Source organism: Vanessa atalanta, chromosome Z (genome assembly GCF_905147765.1).
Source record: "Vanessa atalanta chromosome Z, ilVanAtal1.2, whole genome shotgun sequence".
Classification (NCBI taxonomy): domain Eukaryota; kingdom Metazoa; phylum Arthropoda; class Insecta; order Lepidoptera; family Nymphalidae; genus Vanessa; species Vanessa atalanta.
The window spans coordinates 16,066,170-16,086,008 of record NC_061902.1 but is presented as its reverse complement, the minus strand read 5'-3'; the positions used below and the strand labels follow the sequence as shown (position 1 = coordinate 16,086,008).

The window sequence follows — 19,839 nt, the reverse complement described above, 5'->3', positions numbered from 1 at the left end:
TGTACTCGTGACCTCCAAAATTAAAATTTACTTTAATTTTTTTTAAATATTTTATATGGTCATGCAATAACTTTCGGTAAAAATACACTTATTTTAGTCTCATGCATTATGAGAGTGCCTCGTTAGTCTAATGGTTAGTGTGGTCGCTGTTCTCGTGGGTTCAAACCTTAGTACGGGCCGATAAAAAATTCGGTATTTCGATCGAAATATCCTCAGTAGTAATCCAGAGTCTGGAAATTGGCAGTGTGAATACTCCCGTGCCTCGGAAAGCACGAAACTCCTATGGCCACTTGAATTTCCTGTCGTATCGGATTATGGCAGTGAGGGAATTGTGAGTGCATCTGTGTTTGCGTACGCAATAGTGTACGATAATATGTCCCTCGTAACTGGCTAGCCTCTCTTGAGGTCGGCCTCGGTTAAGAGGACGTCATCATAATACATTAAGTACAGTCTGGAATATAATTAATACATAAACTGCGTAAGCCGCTACACCATTATCCACGCAGAATTAATCACTACGTATTTGCAGTTACTTAATCGCACAGAAACGAGTAGATTCGTGGATTATTAGATTGACATAATTATTGGACGACGGATGTGTATCCGACAGTCATTTGCCGCAGAGTTCGTTCGCGTGTTGTGGAAATTAGGTTTCGCCCAATTGTAAATTTTACGGTTTAAATTTACCACGTATTAAGATGTCGTTTACATTTATACTATATTACTAAAACGGTTACCTATTAAGGCTATTGCATTATTTACTTTCTGAGTCAAATCACGTTGCAATTTTTTACCTTTTAATTTTTAATAAGTAAAAACACCAACGCATAGACGTTATGACGTTTGACATCATCTTATTCGTTCAAAATGATACCTGAATTGCTCGCCAGGTGTTGCCGCATCGTTGTGACTCGCGTCGGCGACCAGCGACGAGCTATCAGTCATTGTTACAATTTGATCAATCGAATCAAATCAGATCCCTTTATTAAATATAGAAGCATTACACTTACTTATTAATACTCTTCAAAAGGCAACCTCGCTTATTGCGCTCTCCGTATTGCGTAGAATTCAATTATTTATTAAATTAGTGCATAATTTGAGAAACAACGCAATATTTGTTTAAGCGTTGTTAGAGAAATCATTTGTTTTTACTTAGAATCTTCTCGAGAAGAAACGATCAAGTTATCCTAAGGGAACAAAATAAACATGCAAGAACGTCCGAGCTAATAGGTATTGAGTTTCGCAATTTACCGTCTGCAGCACGACTGATAAAGCGCGAAACACTAGAAGAGCTTATTTTCTCTATTTACTTTACAGGACTCGTATCCCGACGTCCAATATCAAATATATTATTCTTGTAACTTCCAACTAGTTCTTGTTCAAAAATGATTGTATTTATGACCTGACAGTAGGTATTAGTAAAAAGGATACATAATTTATTTAAAGAGTACGAATATTGATGAAATCCCGAGAAGCACAAGAAAAAATCTAAAGTTAGTTAGCAAAAAGGTGAGAGTGTTAAGGTAAAAAGCAGTTCTTACAAAAATCAAACATAATTAAAACCGCACTAAGTAAACGGCTCGAACAACGAGCCTCTAATCTGGTAATGAGTGCCTTAAGCTGTAACCAAGAAATCATTAATTTTTAGCTACAATTTATAGAAAAATCTTTGATTTGTATCGTTTTTATATATTAAGTTATAACGTATTTTGTTAACTCTATTATTTACTTGGAGTTATTTAATAATATACGTATTCTACTAAGATCTTAGTTGTTACTTATAGTAATGTGTTATGCTATGTAATTTCGCGTTTATACATAAGTCTCCATAACATGGTGTGTAGGTCCAACAGTTGTGTGTGTGAGAGGGAGAGACACGGGCTGTAGTATGTAGTGATACAGGTATTGTTTATTACATCAGTGTTCCTTTATTTTTATTTAATACAATTTTCATTATTTAACTTCAATATTTATTTTCAATAGTTTCGAACAAATCTCAATGAACATTTCATAATAACAATATTTTCTATCGTGTTACATAAATTTATTGATCGGGAGGTAGGGGAGGGTGGGCGGTCGGCGGGGAGGCAGCAACAGTTGCGTGGGATACGCAATTGTTGCATCACAGAGTAAACTGCATTTTATTTCATAGACATTTACGTAACGGAGACATCGCCGCCATTTTTTTAGAAGGCTGAGGCTGTAAAGGCACGATTATTTTTTAAACACGAGATCAGCTCCACTTGTAGATGGGTATCGATTTAGACAATCATATCTAACATTCATATAACAAATACTCAATATAAGATAACTATCCTGACATACCTACACCGTATTAAAGGTAACGTAACAAACATACAAACTGACACATTAATAATATTCGTCGGATTTAGAGTTAGAGCTATTTCAATCATGCCCAAGCTCTAAATAAAATATTCTAACTAATTATTAAAAAATCTTGACCGATGATTAGTATAAAAATACCGATGTATATCATTGCGTCACTATTAATAAATTAATCTTGATTTGAATTAAAAAATAATAATATCGAAGAATAACTTTTATACCTGGATACAACTAAATACCTATCTAAAATACCTATTTCTTTTAAAGTAAAGAGATTTCCGACGCACGAGGTCAGTTATATCAGCGAGATAATAAGTTATCTTATTTCTGTTTTTGTTTTGTTCCAGCGAGGCACCTGTTGTGGGCATGAACCATTCGTTGTTGCCTGATGCTGTTTCCTGATTTAAATGTCGTTTAAACATTTATATAACTCTACAATTGCGTCATAGAGTAATCGATATAAAACCAAATTTCGATAATACTCATGTCATATCCTGGGTCCAAAACATACTTATTAAATTGTAAGTGATTGACATTGGCAGAAATGTTAATCATTCCCTTCATCAATGAGTGAGTGAACCAAACAACAAGACGTAAGTTAAGAAATTACTTATATTCCTATTTACCCCTCCAATTAAACTTTAAGCTTATGCTGACAGTGAGGACGAAAATAGACAAAGGTATCAGTATCGAACCAGCGACTTTTGACATCGCTAGGCGGCCATTGCGCTATTGACGCTGAAAGAATATTATATAATGAGTAGAGGTGGATCTACCCCGCCGGGCTTGCACAGCGCCCTACCCAATAATTTAATATTCTCACGTAATATTAATTTTAATGCATAATATATTGGAAAACATATTTACTATGGGATTACTTCCGCAAGATCTTATATTTCATTAGTGTATCCGAATGAAACGTTGAAAATATTTTAATTACAATATTTAAAATGGTATAGTATTTTCCGTTGGACCGTACCGGCGTAAATATTTTAAGCCATTTTGCATCACTATCAGCGCTCCTCACTTCTCATCCGCCACATATATTTACCTCGCGACGTTTCCCGTAACCGCCGAACGTGAGATGCATTATAAACACAAAGAACAAACTGAGTAATTGTTACCTGACCTTGAGTGATTGTCTGCTTCAGGATTCCTGAAGGCTTTTAAATCGTCTTACGTGACTTTGACTTGAATTAAAACTTTGAGCAGCCAAATAAGATGTACAAGTTTTAATGTCCTTTGTATACACTCAGAGGACTTAGAACAAAGGCGCGTTACATCGACGCGCTTCGGAACAAAAGAAATCCAAGTCCACAGTCCGAACGGTGTAATAACATAGCTTATCTAAAAACTTCAGTTATATAAAAGCTTTTTGAATATAATATCTACATAAGTTAATTTGCCAAGGTTAATATAAATAATAGATATAAGATTATCCTTACTACGTCTTTTCTTTCTTCACGTCTAAATTGAAATGATTAAACAGAAACACGATTGTCTTAAAATATTAATAGCCCTCATATTAATAATGTATTTTTTTAGTCTGAAAAAGTATCATATGTGTCCTCAGAAAATAAATGATGTAACATAATTAAAATTATCTAGAAACTACCATGACTTATGCTTTGCCGGACTAAGATGTTAAGTATTTTTGTGCATTTTCAATAAATAACTTACTACTTAAAGTCATCTTAAATCTTACGAGACCGCCTTCGTCGTTAGTTTATAGCCATAAAATTATGACTTTTCGTCGAATCAATAGAGCGAGAATTTTTTATCATTGTTCTTATATTTATAAACAGAGAAAATAATAAACTGTCAGGATTCTTGTTTAATGTCGACAAAATATCCTAAACAGGAATAAGGTTTGTTTAAAATTTTATCCGAATCAGTTTCACGATATACTGACACTGGTAAAGTGTTTATGGTAATACGACACAAACAATATTATGCGCTATTTATCAGTTATATGCAATACATAGATTATATAGACAAGCAGCAGACTTGGTTTTCCTTGTAAATATATACTAATAGCGTTCGGTTAAACGTTTGGAGTTGATGTGCTGCAGCGTCATTTCGCGGCAAGTTGAAATAATGTAGATAGTATGAAGGTCTTCTCTGTTGAGATTAATTTCAAATACAGACCATGATCCATTTTTTTTATTTCAATTTTGTTTTTTCGTATTAATTTATGCTGTATTCGCACAGCAGGCAGCCCTTTTGTTTCCGGTGCAGCACGTTTTATAACACTGCAACTAAAAGCTTTTGACAAACTTTTATGACCGGCCTCTGCCTAAAGACCACCCTCCTCGAGAATGCGTTTGTATGTTCCCACCTGGTACAGCGTGTTAGAGTGTTAAGCAGGGACGGTATTGATGGACACGGTTAACAAAACAATTGTTTCTACTCACACAGACCCCCCGTGAACATACATATATTCAAATATACTTAATATTTGAATATATTTCTTAATAATAACTTTTTCGTTGATTTTAATTCTAAAAGTTAACTTGTAGGTAAGCCTGGAAAGGTACCAGTGACTCATCAGTTATTCTAACGCAAAGTAAAATGTTATGTTCCAATTTGTATTTATTGTTATTAGTTTCAAGGATTGGTGTCAGAATTACGATGTATTAAATGGTTAATATTTCTTATAACGTCAACGTCCGTCATGGATCTACTTTACCATAAGGACAAACCACCAGTCTGCCTAACTATTAAAAAAAAAAAAAAAACAAATAATACCGTACCAAAAACTAATGTCAATACATAGAAACGGAATAAGTTGCATGTGTCAAAAGTACGGAAAATAGTTTGAATAGTGATTTGACGGCGTCAAAATCTAACGATAAACGCTCGTGTTTTATGTTCGTTATTACTTCTCAACTGTACTGTCGCGCTTGATATACACTCAACCTACTTCTCGATGCAATTTACTCTTGGACTGTACCGTTCAAAGAACATTCGGTTGAACGAAAGGGGCGTATCACATCACACCTTAGCCTCTAAGCTGTGCGCGCGTAAAGTATAAATTTAAAAAAAGATATGTCGTTTGAATGGAACAGATAATAAATGATTAATTTAGTATTAAATTGTTAACTGTCATCAACTTCTAATATTTATGTACACCGTTTAGCTATGTCTTTGAATCCTCTGAAAAACACGAAAAATCTCAGAAATTATCACAAATATAAAGCAAAAAACAAAAAAGAATTAGCTGTTCCCATAAGTATTGACCTCAAATGAGGAATAAGATATAATAAAACACCTTAAAGCACTATCGTATAAAGGATGTCCTGATTGCAAGCTCAATTACTCAATTCCAAAATAGAATAAACAATTATATAAATAAATTAAAATAATATAGACTCGTCAGCTAAAGCTACTTAGTTTGTTATACATAACAATAATAAAATAATATATGAACGATTAAAACCGACCCACATCGATTTTCAAGCAGTCTGTTACAGACAGACTATTCGTCAGTCGAGTCGTATAGGTTAGTATCAAAAAACTACGTAACCCTCAGTTCACACGGTGCCATTTTCGTTCGACTATGCTCTGAGTAAAAGTCGATAAGTTAATAAATTGCGCAGTATTTACATCGTCGCCCTCGTGCGTGCTCTTCTCTTACAGTCAACAAGTCAGCTTGTTATTATAATGTTAGTTTTCTTTTGCGATGTCGCTCGCATCTGCTATTCTCAATAACACTTCGTACTTTTTACTTTGAGAGAAGTTTGCTTAGTGGCGGATAGCTCATAGCTGATAACAAACAATTAGCTCGATACAACATTTCTACACAGATAACGCCAATGTTAAAGCTGAATTAAAAATATAAATACTAGCGACTCGCCCCGGCTTCGCACGTGTGCTATACCGATACTAAATTTACTACAGAATGTCATTATATACAAAGTCCATTAGCATTAGCTTTTTGTCATTAGGCAATACAAACCGCTATGCCCCTGCATTTTAAATCTGTAATATCTTCGAAAATATTCATTTAAATTGCATACTGTAAAGGGGCATATTGATCAATATGAAAAACACAATGTACTTAAGGTACTTAATTGGATAAGGGCTAATGCCATATTGCTTAAAATCACTTCGAAAATATACCATTATTTCTCGTAAAATGTAAAGGATAAAAAATGGTTATGGTTATGTGGGTTTTCCTTAAGAGATAGACATATACTACACATTTTTTTTTTATCTATGTTGTAGGGTTCAGCCAGCGTTTGCAATTTAAGCGCAAAAACATGTGTGTATTTACGACATCACATTAGAAACCTGTACTATATTGTGCATGTATTATACATATAAACCTTCCTCTTGAATCACTCTATTTATTTAACAAAACCGCATCAAAAACCGTTGTATAATTTTAAATATCTAAGCATACACAGGGAAAGAACGACAGCGGTAAGCGACTTTGTTTTATACTATGTAATGAAGAGTACCCCTCGCACATCCCCGCAACTGTAAGACCTAGTAGAGACTGTGAGAGAATCTGAACATAATTATGAAAAGACAAAATAGTTCAGTACTTTATTCTACTCTACTCTGTTTGTCGATTGACAAACAGTAGAAAAGATTTTTGTGTTTTTCCTTTTTCCCTTATTAGATGCCGACAATTTTGTGAAAACGATAAAGACAGTTGACAATAAACATAGGAAAAAATGTTCGAATCACATAGTGTATCTTTGTGTATCTTAAATTTTTAATAACGATAATGGAATTTCGACCAGGTGGCGAACAGTTTAAATACTACTACTATGGGTTTTGATTCTACAACCTGGAGTTCGGTTGAGCATATTTGCCCCCCCGCGGACACCCGCTGCTTCACGAATATTGTTAAATGAAAGGTACCCCTCGCGCTGCCTATAATTAAACGAGGTTTTTATTAATAGGACTTGCAGGCTTGGAACTTGATAGCATCAAATTGGTCAGCAGTTATAGGGATGCGAAAACCTATAAGCATTCAATTTTTTCGGGGATGGTACATTTGATGAAAGAATAATTCCTTATATCCTTATACGATATTTTTTGGAATTATTCATATAACAGAGGAATACAATAAACAGTACAAGCCTTTTTGTGTGGATATCGAAAAAATAAATATATTTTGATATATTTGTTATAATAGTTTGTTGAGCCATGCAGTAAGACAATATTGTACGTTACGTTATAACGACAGGGTGGGATTTCTTACTAAAAGTAAGTAAGAAATAAGAGCAATGTTATCTAATACTATATCTTAATTGATATCAGCTGGTGGCGGCTCTTTATCGGCGACTACGAGTCCTATTTGAAATTAGAGACATTTTAATTGAGACACGACAAATAACCTAAAATTTATTAAAATTATTTCACGCGTTTAATTTTTTAAATGTATACAGTAAAATGTAAAAGTCTTTTGAAATCGTTCTGAAATTTTATTTTTGCAAAATACCTAATAGCAATATTCTCGCATCGTTATATATTTTAGGAAGTACGTATGTATTTTAGTACGTATATATTTTAGGAAGTACATATGTACAGAAACAGCCAGGTGGCGATCGTTTCATTCCCAAGGTGGGCTATCAAACTTAAACTCACTAATTGTATAGTAACCTTTCGCACACCAGCGTTCCTTAACATTTTTTTAAAATTTGGTAACAGAAGCATTTTGAACGCTTTCTGGGATCCTGTTGTAGAAGCGTATACATTGCCCCACAAAAGAGTTACTGACTCTATGCAGTCGAGTAACAGGAGTAACAAGATTGTGTTTGTTCCTTGTACCAATGTTATGAAAATTACATTTTCTCATAAAAACATTAATATTTTTCCCTACATACAAAACATTACAGAATATATATTGAGAAGCAACAGTCAATATCTTAATTTCTTTAAATTTATACCCTAATGATTCCTTGGCTCCTAGGTTATAGATTGCGCGAATAGCCCTCTTCTGCAGCACAAATATAGTATGGATAGCGGCTGCGTTACCCCAAAGCATAATACCGTAGGACATTATACTGTGAAAGTAACTGAAATAAACTAGGCGAGCCGTATCAACATCGGTAAATAATCTAATATTTTTGACCGCAAATGCCGCAGAACTCAGTCTACCCGCCAATCCGTTTATATGGGGGAGCCACTGTAACTTGGCATCAAGAGTAAGCCTATGAAATTCAGTTGTTTCAACATTACATTTAGCCCTTTTGGTGTGCTCAATTTTACAATTTTAGTTTTTTTTATTATTCAGCCTAAGATTATTTACGCTAAACCAGTGTACTATATTAGACATAGCATTGTTTACATCGTCATACTGTACATGTTTTCTATTAATTTTAAAAACCAAAGAGGTATCACTAGCAAACAATACTATATCATGTTTGTTCCCAAAAAGATAAAGCTATACTGTTCACTTTATTTCAGTTGCTGCGATATGCGTCTTCTTTCTCTTTTAAGCGTTTTTAGAGAAATTCCTCCTGTAAATTACTTATTTGAAAAAAAAAAAATCGTATCAGGATCGGATCTCTTTATATGACTAATTTTTTCTCAGTGGTAAAATATTTTTCTAATGTACCAACATCACTATTTTTCCCAGTCAAAGAGATTGTATAAAATGTTTAAGAGAAAAAACAATATACTTAAGTACATTTAAAGTGCTTTTTAAATTGTTATATTCAAATCAATTTAAAATTTTTATTAAATATTTCAAAGGTATTATAAAAATGTCGAGAACACTATTGCAAAGAGGATTATTGTAAGTCTGTGGGAGGTTGGAGAGGAGGCGGAGGAGATAGGACTTATTATATAACCGTAGGTAGTCAGATAATCGTTGCACTCACCGACGCAGCTGTACAATTCCATGGCGCCGTGGAGCAGGCAGCCGTTCTCGGCTGTTATGCCGGCGGTCGTGTTGAGACAGTAGCAACCCTCATTGTTGTCCAGGAACCATTCGTTGGCTGCAAATCTCGCCGCAGGAATTCCTTCGTATGAAGTATCACCTTCATAACGCAGCTCGACGCTCCTACGTCATAAAAATACGATAATTTATGAGTACAAGTGCCACTTACAAGACCTACAAAATATCCCCGTCGGACAAATGATTAAGTTAAAGCTATGAGTATTAATTCTGTTCGATATCTGTGTCGCGAATACTGAACATAGTAATACTTATTTCTTATAAACAATTTGCTTGGTGGTAAGGCTTTGTGCAAGCCCGTCTGGGTATGTACTACCCACTCAGCAGATATTCTACCGATAAATAACAGTACTCTGTATTGTTGTATTCCGGCTAGAAGGGTGAGTGAGCCAGTGTAATCACAGGCACAAGGGACATAACATCTTAATTCCCGAGGTTGGTGGCGCATAGATGATGTAAGGAATGGTTAATATTTCTTACAGCGCCTTTGTCTATGGGCGGTGGTGACCACTTACCATCAGGTGGCCCATATGCTCGTCCTCCAACTAATGCCATAAAAAAAAAACAAACTCACCTACAAATATCCATGTTAAGAGCATATATCGATTCGGACCGGTTAACAAAAGGAGGGAATACGCCTGAGTCGGTGCCCCTGATCTTGTTGCACACGTTGGTCTCGAACTCTTCAGCCTCCGTGTCCTGGTTCCAGTTCCCGAGATAGGCTGACCCATTGTAAGAGGATATTATGCCTAACTGCAAAGCGTCAGCTATCCCTCTGCTAACTACGTATTGATCACTAGGATTTTCATTTTTCTAGAAAAAACATAATTACAAAAGTAGATTATTTCATTAAAAATGCAAAAAACTTTATTACGCTCGCTTTGAATCGAGCGTTCATATTAAAAATACCTGTGTAATTTAATTAGAGAAAAATAATAATTGAGTTCTCTCGTGTCGTCTCATGCATTCACAATTGATATGCTTAATACTCATATATATGAGTACATTGTAATGATATTAAACATTAAATTTATTTATAAACTTGCTTTTGAAAATTTCAGGCCACAAACACCCTTACAGAGACATATAATCTATACTATGACATAATATAACTATGACATTCGATCCCCGTCGTGTAGCTCTTAAGCTCTGTGTTGAAATCGAGATGGAGAATACCTTTAGGAAACATCTTGTAAAGCAAATAAAGGTTTACAAATAAAACAGTTTTTCAGACGCAGCCCTTGCTAGTATTGAAAGCGACGCTGCATCCAACCTAGATATAATTAGGGCGCACGAGAGCGCGAGGGATAATTTGTGCCCCAGGGCCCGTACATGATTTCAACTTTAATTATTTGCCAAAATTGCATTTTTAAAACCGTTCTGGTTAAAGACAATATTTATTACAATTCATTTGCAATGATGACGAGTTTGGTATGCTGTCCGTGTGTTAAACTCAGATTAAAAAGATAACAAAAGGCAGTTGGAGCGCGCAGAGTGCAGCGCGTGTAGTATAGTGACGCATCAAAAGCGAATACAAATTTAAAAGCGAATGCTTATCCCCGGTAGAGCGAATCGACGCATCTCTTTGTTAATACGTCAAAAGTGCAATCACTTGATATCTCAGTCGCGAAATGTTGACAACCGACTGATGACATCAGGTGATACGCCATTTTGATACGAGTATCCTACAAATTTGATAATGACTGTAGTCAATGGCGCATCCAATTCCGACATTTATAGTCGGTGTATGCATCTAGAGGGCAGAATATTCAGATCCCTTTATATATATTAATAAATGAGATGATTTGTGTTCCCTGACTAAAAAACTTCTAGCTTTTTAGAACAAAAAAACAACATAAAACTTATCCAACATTTAGAGAGGTTATAGTATCAATATAAAACATGGCAGACAACGTCCGGCGACGGGTTTGCTTGTACTATGGTGTAGGTAATCCGTAGAGCTTTATTGTACGAATAAACTAGAATCCAACGCAGAACACAATCATATAATTTCACATAGTAATAACTGTCGATGACTGTCCTATTAGGTATACCTACATAACAAAAGTGAAAGTGAGTTCGTTTGTTCCGTTCTAGAATTCTAACAATCAAAATATTCTTTATTTAAGTAATCTTATAGAAGCACTTCGTCATGTCACATTGTTGAAATAAGTGTAAAGTTGCCACCGATTCGGAGAGATTGTCATTGTTCATCAATCATCAAGAGTGTGATTGTTGTAAATGTCTTGCCCAGATATCAAATAATACTATATCCATGATTTTTTACCTTTAATATAATCTTGTAATCCTTAATAAGCCTTATTTGTCTATGTTTTTTTGACGTGAGCTTAATTTTTTTCTAATTTTCCATAATCATTGGCCATTGCTACAGAAAAAGACCCACTAACGTCCGCAGCTGACGAAGCCGCGTGTGGAAATTAGTAATAATTACAAAAGTTAGAGTATGAGGCATCGTCTAGCGTATCACTGTATATAGTTTTTCAATATGTCACGAGTCATATACAAAGGGAGTTTTTACTAAATATGATGCCTCTGAGCCTTGCCATTAGAATAATAAATTATTGTTGATAGGCTTAAAGAATATATTTTAAATTGATATTGAAAATTCTTCAAGTAAACAATTTCAAAGAACAATATGTTATCTTTCGTACGCAAGTTTAGAAATGAAACTAAAATGTACAAATAAATCCAGGAGCAATATTAAACTCCAATTCGCATCGACAAGTGCACTCCTCGAATAAGTTTCTGAGGAGTTGTCGATGGCTACTTTCTCATATCGGTACAATGCTTCCGAAGGTAACAACGTAGGACTTATATCATAAAATAATCCAAACAAGATGGTTTCCACATGTAAAAGCATTGTTCATTTCTATAAAAGACCCATTAACGCAATAAGTTCGTTTCTCAGTATTTTTAAAATAAAATCATACTGTAATGCATCGAATGCTGGCTTAGTACGGTTCCCCCCCTACGCCTCCCCAAACGTGCTTTTATTCAATTAGCGCGTCTTTCAGACTGTCAATAGCAGCTTCAGAGGAATTATCTTTTGTTCATGCATGTTTTTTAATCCATTTCGCAAGTAGGATTTATTCGGTTATGTAAATAAAGGTATATTTTTTACATTGCTGGTAATAACGCTTCCATATGGATGCTTTTAAATGAATATAAATAAAAACAAATAATTTTAGGTACTCTTCCTAATAGAAGTAATATCATTAATATCAAAGAGTATTTGAAGTAGTTGATTTCAGCATCCGACACTCCTGTGTAGTCGAGAGCAAATGAACGGTTGACAATGACGAAAATATTGAACTCGATAAACCACTTTTTTCTAAATTGAGCGCCGCAGTAAACAAGCCGCAGAGAAAGCATGACCTCTAGATTTGACTACTTCTCGATAATTATTCTCATTCGTCCAGACGTTTTGTACAAACAAGGTCATTGTCTTGAGTTTATAGAAAAGCTATTTCTAGCCTGTGATTGTAGAAGACACTCGTATTTTTGCGTTATAAGACCAAACAAGCTTAAAAATATTAATAACTTATATCATTACAAAAAGCATTTCAATTAAAAAAATCCCTATTATATAAGTAGTGCAGAGAGATCTTACGTATCGTAGAAGGGTGAATTCCAAGGAACCATCATCTTTCTCCTCTATGTTCCTCACGTTAGCGGCCAAAGACCTGATCTGCATGCACGCTATACCTCCGATGAGGCCTGGATTCTTACAGATAGGGATACCGTCGAACAACAAATCCCCGATTCGTACAGTCATGATGGGACCGTTATTTTCTCCGAAGATACCATTCAAAGCGGCTGCCATAGCTCCCATCAGATTTGGGAACATCCGCTCGGCCGTCTGTAAGATGCCCTGCGTAATAAAAAGAAAACATTAAGTAAGATAAAATGTCCTAAGTTTTAATGAATGTTGCAATGTATTTTCAACTATATTTGCACGTACAAGTTCTTATTTAATATTGTGATGCGCTTCCCTCGGAGCAGCGTAAACAGAAGTTTTGTTGCAAATTTCTCGATCCTATCAACTTCGGTGTTTGGAAATTATTGAGTTCGGAATATTATTTAAGACAGTACGAAACTTAGTTCCTGTGAAATCCTTCGACATAGTTAGTATACGACAAATTTATTTATACATAATGCATATATCGTTACACGAAAACACTACGAACTGCTTCCTAAAATTACTAATATGTATTGAAGGTAACAAAATATATCATATTATAGTCCGTTACGAGCCAGCTTGAATTTAATTGAATGCTTTTTTCCTAGCATTTAACACAATAGTCTACGACCTAGGGTCCATCCATGTTTATGCCAATAATGTACAACAATTTTATATTCTGTTATAATTGATAATTCGGGAAGAGGTTTTAGGAAAGTACGTTCCGTCGGTTATACGTACATAGGTATTTTGATACCTGCGCTTGTTTACAGTGGGAGGAGGGGGTTGCTTTGTGCGCGCTGCACGCTAATCACCATATAGATTGCGTTTTTTTCTCCTACAGATTATAGGACAGCTATTTATTCTTTGTATCCTAAAATACTTTATAATTTATACGCGACTTGATTTTGTAATCATATTCACACCTCTCATCATCAGATACTCGTATAGTGAAGACGTATATTTAATGAAGCCTTGTATTCTTGTACATGTATGAAAACTATTTTTTTTTTAATTCGATGTGATCTTATATTTGTCGAAGACATTTTATATTCAGTTTCTTTAACATAATAAATATATCAATTTTCAAAGTATTTTTGAATAACGAATGTGTATTTCTAAACAAAATGGATCCAGTAACGTCCTCGACGTGATTGTAATAGGATGTTCTCCTGATTTCAGTCACGGACGCCATTATCAAATGACACTAGACTACAGTGCTGGGGGCGTTAAAGTGCATTAGAGTGAGCGAAAACACAGCTGCATTTTCATAGTTGAACGGGACAGTAAAAACGACTCGAAAAATTCGGAAAAATCCAATCACTCAGCATTTGAGCCCAGTAGCCCAGGATCTGCAGAACTATAAGCTAGTCACTAAATCAAAGGTAATGTTGATGATGACCAGCCAGCTACGCAGGACATATCTTACTCAGGCGCGCTCTCTATTCCCTCCTATTCCTCACTCATAATCAAATCGGATGGTAAATCTGACGCAACCGGACCAACGGAACCTACAACTTTCAGATTCCGGGGCTGTTGCTGAGAATTATCGACTGAAAAACATAATAACTCATCGTACTGACCTTGGATTTGATTCCAGGACCGCGGGATTTGTAGCCACTAGACTATAGATGCAGTCTATTTATGAGTACGTACTGCCGAGAAACACTAAAGCATGATAAAATAGAACAGCTACAACCGACAAACGAACACGCAAAATATATCAAACCATACAAAGTTGTAAAATTCACTGTCTTAATCTCATCGTCCTCGATTTATAGTATCTATTGTTAAGACGCCAAAAGACTATGTTACAGTCCCTGCAACTATGCCGATTAAGTATTGTGACAATTGCGTATAAAGTTAATAAGAAGTTAAATAAGATAACTCAATAGTAACAATACAAAAACAGACTGATTTCGAAACCGAATGCCTACGTTGTCACTGACAATAATTTCAATCAAGCGAGACGTACGAGTGCGCCTAAATACCGCGTTTAATGCGCTCAACGACGAGAGTGCAGCTAATTAATGAAATATCGGATTTAGCAAACCAATCGCGTAAAATGTTTATAGTCAGCGTGCGTTTTATTAAAATTTCAATTACAATTTACTTTTTTATGGTATACGTGTAACGGAAAATGGTCCATCTGATGCTATCAGTGCCCATAGATATGGGCGCTGTAAGGAATATTAGCCATTCCTTACATCACCAATGTGACGGCAAACGTGGGAACCATGGGATGTCCCTTGTCTTGTGGTTACACTGCCTCACATACCTTTCAAACCGGAACACAACAATACTGAAAATTACCCGATGAGCACGGTACTGGGTGGGTGATACGGGGCTTCTCAAAGCCCTACTACTAATTTTGCTTACAATAGTACGTATCGGAAATAGTGTTAATACATTTGATTGTTTATTAATGTGTAAATATTACGATTAGTGACACCAGTGAGTCGTTTACGGGCTACGTACTGATAGTGCAAATGTTGTAACATACTGAGCACGGATTATGCTACTAAGCTATTCACACTGAATTCGTCTCCACAACTTCTGTTCAAAAAATATTTTATTTTGAAACAAAATGTTGAAATGCTTAGTCACATACTCGTATACACGTGATTTAATACACATATGCGTGTATACGTTTGCAGGCGGTGTATCGTCCAATCTAAGCTGATATTATAAATGCGAAAGTAACTCTGTGTGTCTATTGCTTTTTCATAGCCCGCTGTTGAACTTTTTTTTTTTTTTATAAAGCAACCATGAACTCCTAAAAAAGACTCAGGCTCCTTTTTTATACTTGACGACCAACTTCTGAACTAACTAAACGAGAGTACTATACTATCCGGCAGTAGTTAATTTCTTACATTTTGTAAAAAAATATCGGGTCTGTTATCGTGTTACGTTTATCGATATAGCTCCATCCCTATCAGTTTCTCCGACTCTGGTATAAAGTTATACGTGTCTAAACGTCATATTTTTATATAATAATGCACACATAATGTAAAAAAGACGCTCGTTCAAGTTTTCAGTTCACAGGACCTGTCATCAAAAAAAATAAAGAAACGGAAATGGTTTTGAATATTTCGATATAGTTTGATTCCTACGTCATAAAATACATTTGAGATATTATAGTACTGATAGTTGTGAATTTAGTATCCATGTTTTGAATTTATATGTGCATGTTTACGTTATTCTATGTACAGTACATATCCAAGCTCGACACGTGTAACTCCGCCCACTCATCCACCCACCTTAATTACACTGCAAAAGTTACACATTTCAAATTTCAATCTGCTTTTCACATTACTGATATTACAGGTATATATTTTATACCAAAAGATATTCGACCAGTTGATTACGGGAGCTGAACTTTTTAAAAAAGGAACAGATACTGGGTGGTAGGATTTTGTGGAGACCTGTATGTATATAGTATATACCTACTACTATGTACCTAGGTAATTACTATTGCTTAAAGTGACTATGATTGATTTAATAAAAGCTAACATGAAATAACAAAATTAGGAATTCGACGCCATTACTAAAGTATACTATAGAAGCGTTCGGATTGAATTTATTGTTCGTTGAATGTGAGTTTCAAAAGCGCGCATAAGTCACGGCAGGAAAAAAAGCGTAACGTAGTATATATGCGAACAGTTTACCGTTATTTAATGGATTTCTTTTACAAAAAAAAAAACTATGGCTTTAATATTTTCCAATGAATTTTATAATAGTTTCCAATATAGCCGTTTCAAGTACCTACTGCAGCGCAGAGAACAAACGAGAATAATGAAATGTTATTTTGTTATTTCCGGTCATACAATTGTTTGAACTTTTAAAGACTGATTAATTAAAATGTTAAATGTAAAAAGTAGAGAAATATAACACTATGAATGTTACACCGTCTGACGATTTACAGCATTTGGCTTAATATTTAACGATAACCTTGCACAATCCTCCACTAGCAATTAGAATCACAACATCCGATTGCAATCAATGGTACAACAGACTGACGTATGATGCTACCAGACAATCGTGTTCCCCAAACGGAAGTAAACGTCAGTCAGTGGTTCGGGACATTAATTGTTTGACAAATAAACGCATAACATCACAACGTGCTTCCGACGCACAGATAGAGTATGGGCACCTGCATGGAGATCAATACCCGGTTTGGAGAATCGGATATATATAGATACCGGTACGAAGAATATTGGCACGTTCGAATGTACGCGCTTCAATGTAAGCGTTATATTTATAGCCTTTGATACGCGTTAATTTATGTAAATACATATGTGAACGCGTATCAAAGGCTATACAGACAAATAATTCTACCTACCTGCACGTGACGTGTGACTTGGTTCTTAAATAAACCAACGTTTCGTGATGTTTGGGCGATAGAGATCATTCATTTGATAGGATTTCATTGTTTTTACTTGAACGTAAAAAACAAAAACATGTTCAATTTTTCAAGTATAATTCTCCGTGCTAATTTCATACATTTTTACTATTATATACGCAATTGTCTGGTGAATATTATGAAGCCCTTCTTAAAATTTTATTATTATATTTTTTAATTAATAGGTAGACGAACGGTAAAACAAACTGGTCGATGGTTAGTGGTCACCGCTGTCCATAGACATTATTGCCAAAATAAATTTCAATCATTCATTACATCTCCAATGCGCCACCAACCTTGGGAGCTAAGTTATTATGCTCCTTGTATCTTAGTTACACTGGCTCACTCATCCTTCAAACCAGAACAGAACGAAGAACGATACAAAGTATTGCTGCTTGGCTGTCATCATATATTCTAATATATGATTTGTTGGAGGCACCTACCCTGACGGGCAGGTGTACGGCAGTACGAGTCATTACAAATAACATTTTTTATTCATAAAATACTGTATTGCACAACATCCAAATATATTTATTAAAAGGGCTCACAGCTTTATGCATTCTGTTTCAAACAACCTTAGAAATACAGGAAAGAATTGAATGTGTGCAAAAGAGAGATAAATATATGAGTTTACCGAGAAATGGTTTTTGTCGACACTTGTATACAATATCTGTGTGTGATTTAAATACTAACATTTAAATAATACTGTATCATATCAGGTAAATTTAAATTGGCGTGTTTCACATAGTTTTAGATTCGTTTTCAGTAGCCAGTGTGAAGAGCTTTTATCATTAATCTAGTGAATTCTTTTTTTTCAAATTTAGATACAAATCGTACAATTTATACTAAACTTACTCGTACATTGCTTACTACTAGTACATTGTTAGCAACAATAGTGCTTGTCAAAGCGTCGACGTTTTAAATGCTTATTAGAATGAATGCTTTATTTAAATGGGGAACAAAAAAGTACTTACTCGTGCTGTGATTCATAGTTAGGTACTTAAGTTCTTAGATTTAGTTTAGTTAAGTAGGTTTAGTAAATAGTGTACCCGTTCTGAAATTGCGCAGCGAGTTCGCGTTTTTTTTTATCGATATAACATTGTTTATGTATAACGTCTACCAATTAATTTTTATTAATGATTTACGTAAATTAATGTAAATTGTAAATCACACAACCATATAAATAATATAGTTAAGCAACCTGGGAATGACTTGGAGCTTATTCGACCACGCTGTCATCACATTAGAAAATGATTTAATATAGAAAATGATGTTAGATATCTTGCATATTGTGAATGCGCGTTCCTTTATGCCAGCCGTTTGCCAGTTGGGATTTCCCGTCGACATCTCAACAACTATCAGACTGTTCAAAAATCGTAATCATGACAATCAAATCATGAATCATAATTTTAAATTGAAAAGTTTATATGACGGCGCGTCTACAATGTAAAGAGTAGCCTGTCGCTGTCAAAGGCAAGGCACGCTGGCGCAGCGTCGCGTCCACGACAACGAGGCGGCGAGGAAGCGCGGCGGCCATCTTAATGAACGTTTTTGAAAACGGGACGTTACCAGCTGCCTCCATGTCAGCTACACTTTTCTATCAAGCATTTCAATGAATGTAATTTCCAGTTAACTGCTGGAATACGGAATATTTAGTGATTATTAGAAGATTTATGTTTGTTGATTATTTATTCATTGTCTTCAAATATATTCTAACTGGCTACGATATCATTATCAGCTGAGTTCAGATGAAGGCCCTCCTGTGCCTTGATATACATACATATATAATATATATGTATATTCAGTGAAACCAATTAATAGGAGTAGTAATAGAGTGAGTGCCACATACGGGATCATACATTGTTATGTAATCTGGATACATTTTAATCCGTAATGCATTACTGAAGGGCATGAATGTCCATATTGCTAAGCCGGTCTGAGCCCTGCACTGCAAAAAAGAATTGCGAACATTTCTGATTAAACTAATGGATGTATGACGAAATATCAGAGGTGCTACGTAAATGCTTTTCTTGTCATCTCAAAAGAAAATGCATTTTAGATCTTTTCACTCATGAAGCCGCGCCCTTCCACGTTTTAAACAAAATGTTTTAACCTATTTTTTTTCGAACACAAAAGCAAACGTTTGCTTAATAAACCTTATTTCTTAGCTAATTATTTTTAAATATATTTTTTTAATATCTTATAATAAATGTTAAGTGTGAAGTAGCAACAGAAAACTCGGTATGGTAAAAGACGATTTGAAGACTTTATAAAATATTATTGTTCTGTGGTTTCGACAATTAAATGGGTTACATTGTTTTGGCGAAAGAAATCAAAACCAATTTTATTTCGTAAAAAAAGCATATTTACAAAATATGTAAATTCAAAGACAAATTGTAATGTTGGGGGTGACCAGTCAAGAAAAGGTTTTTTAGATTAACTAAAATGCAACAGAAAACGTTTGCTTCACTAGTT

The 19,839-nt window shown here is 34.9% G+C and overlaps 1 protein-coding gene across 1 annotated transcript in view; it reads right to left on the bottom strand.

Annotated features, from left to right (window-relative positions):
* Positions 1 to 19,839, bottom strand: part of LOC125075985 (sensory neuron membrane protein 2-like) — an 85,843-nt gene that overhangs the window by 38,386 nt on the left and 27,618 nt on the right. Inside the window, exons 4-6 of the mRNA XM_047687897.1 lie at positions 12,894 to 13,154; positions 9,837 to 10,075; positions 9,186 to 9,367 (exon numbers count right to left, since the gene is read on the bottom strand). Of these exons, the coding sequence (XP_047543853.1) occupies positions 9,186 to 9,367; positions 9,837 to 10,075; positions 12,894 to 13,154 (682 nt within the window). The remainder of the gene's footprint in view (positions 1 to 9,185; positions 9,368 to 9,836; positions 10,076 to 12,893; positions 13,155 to 19,839) is intronic.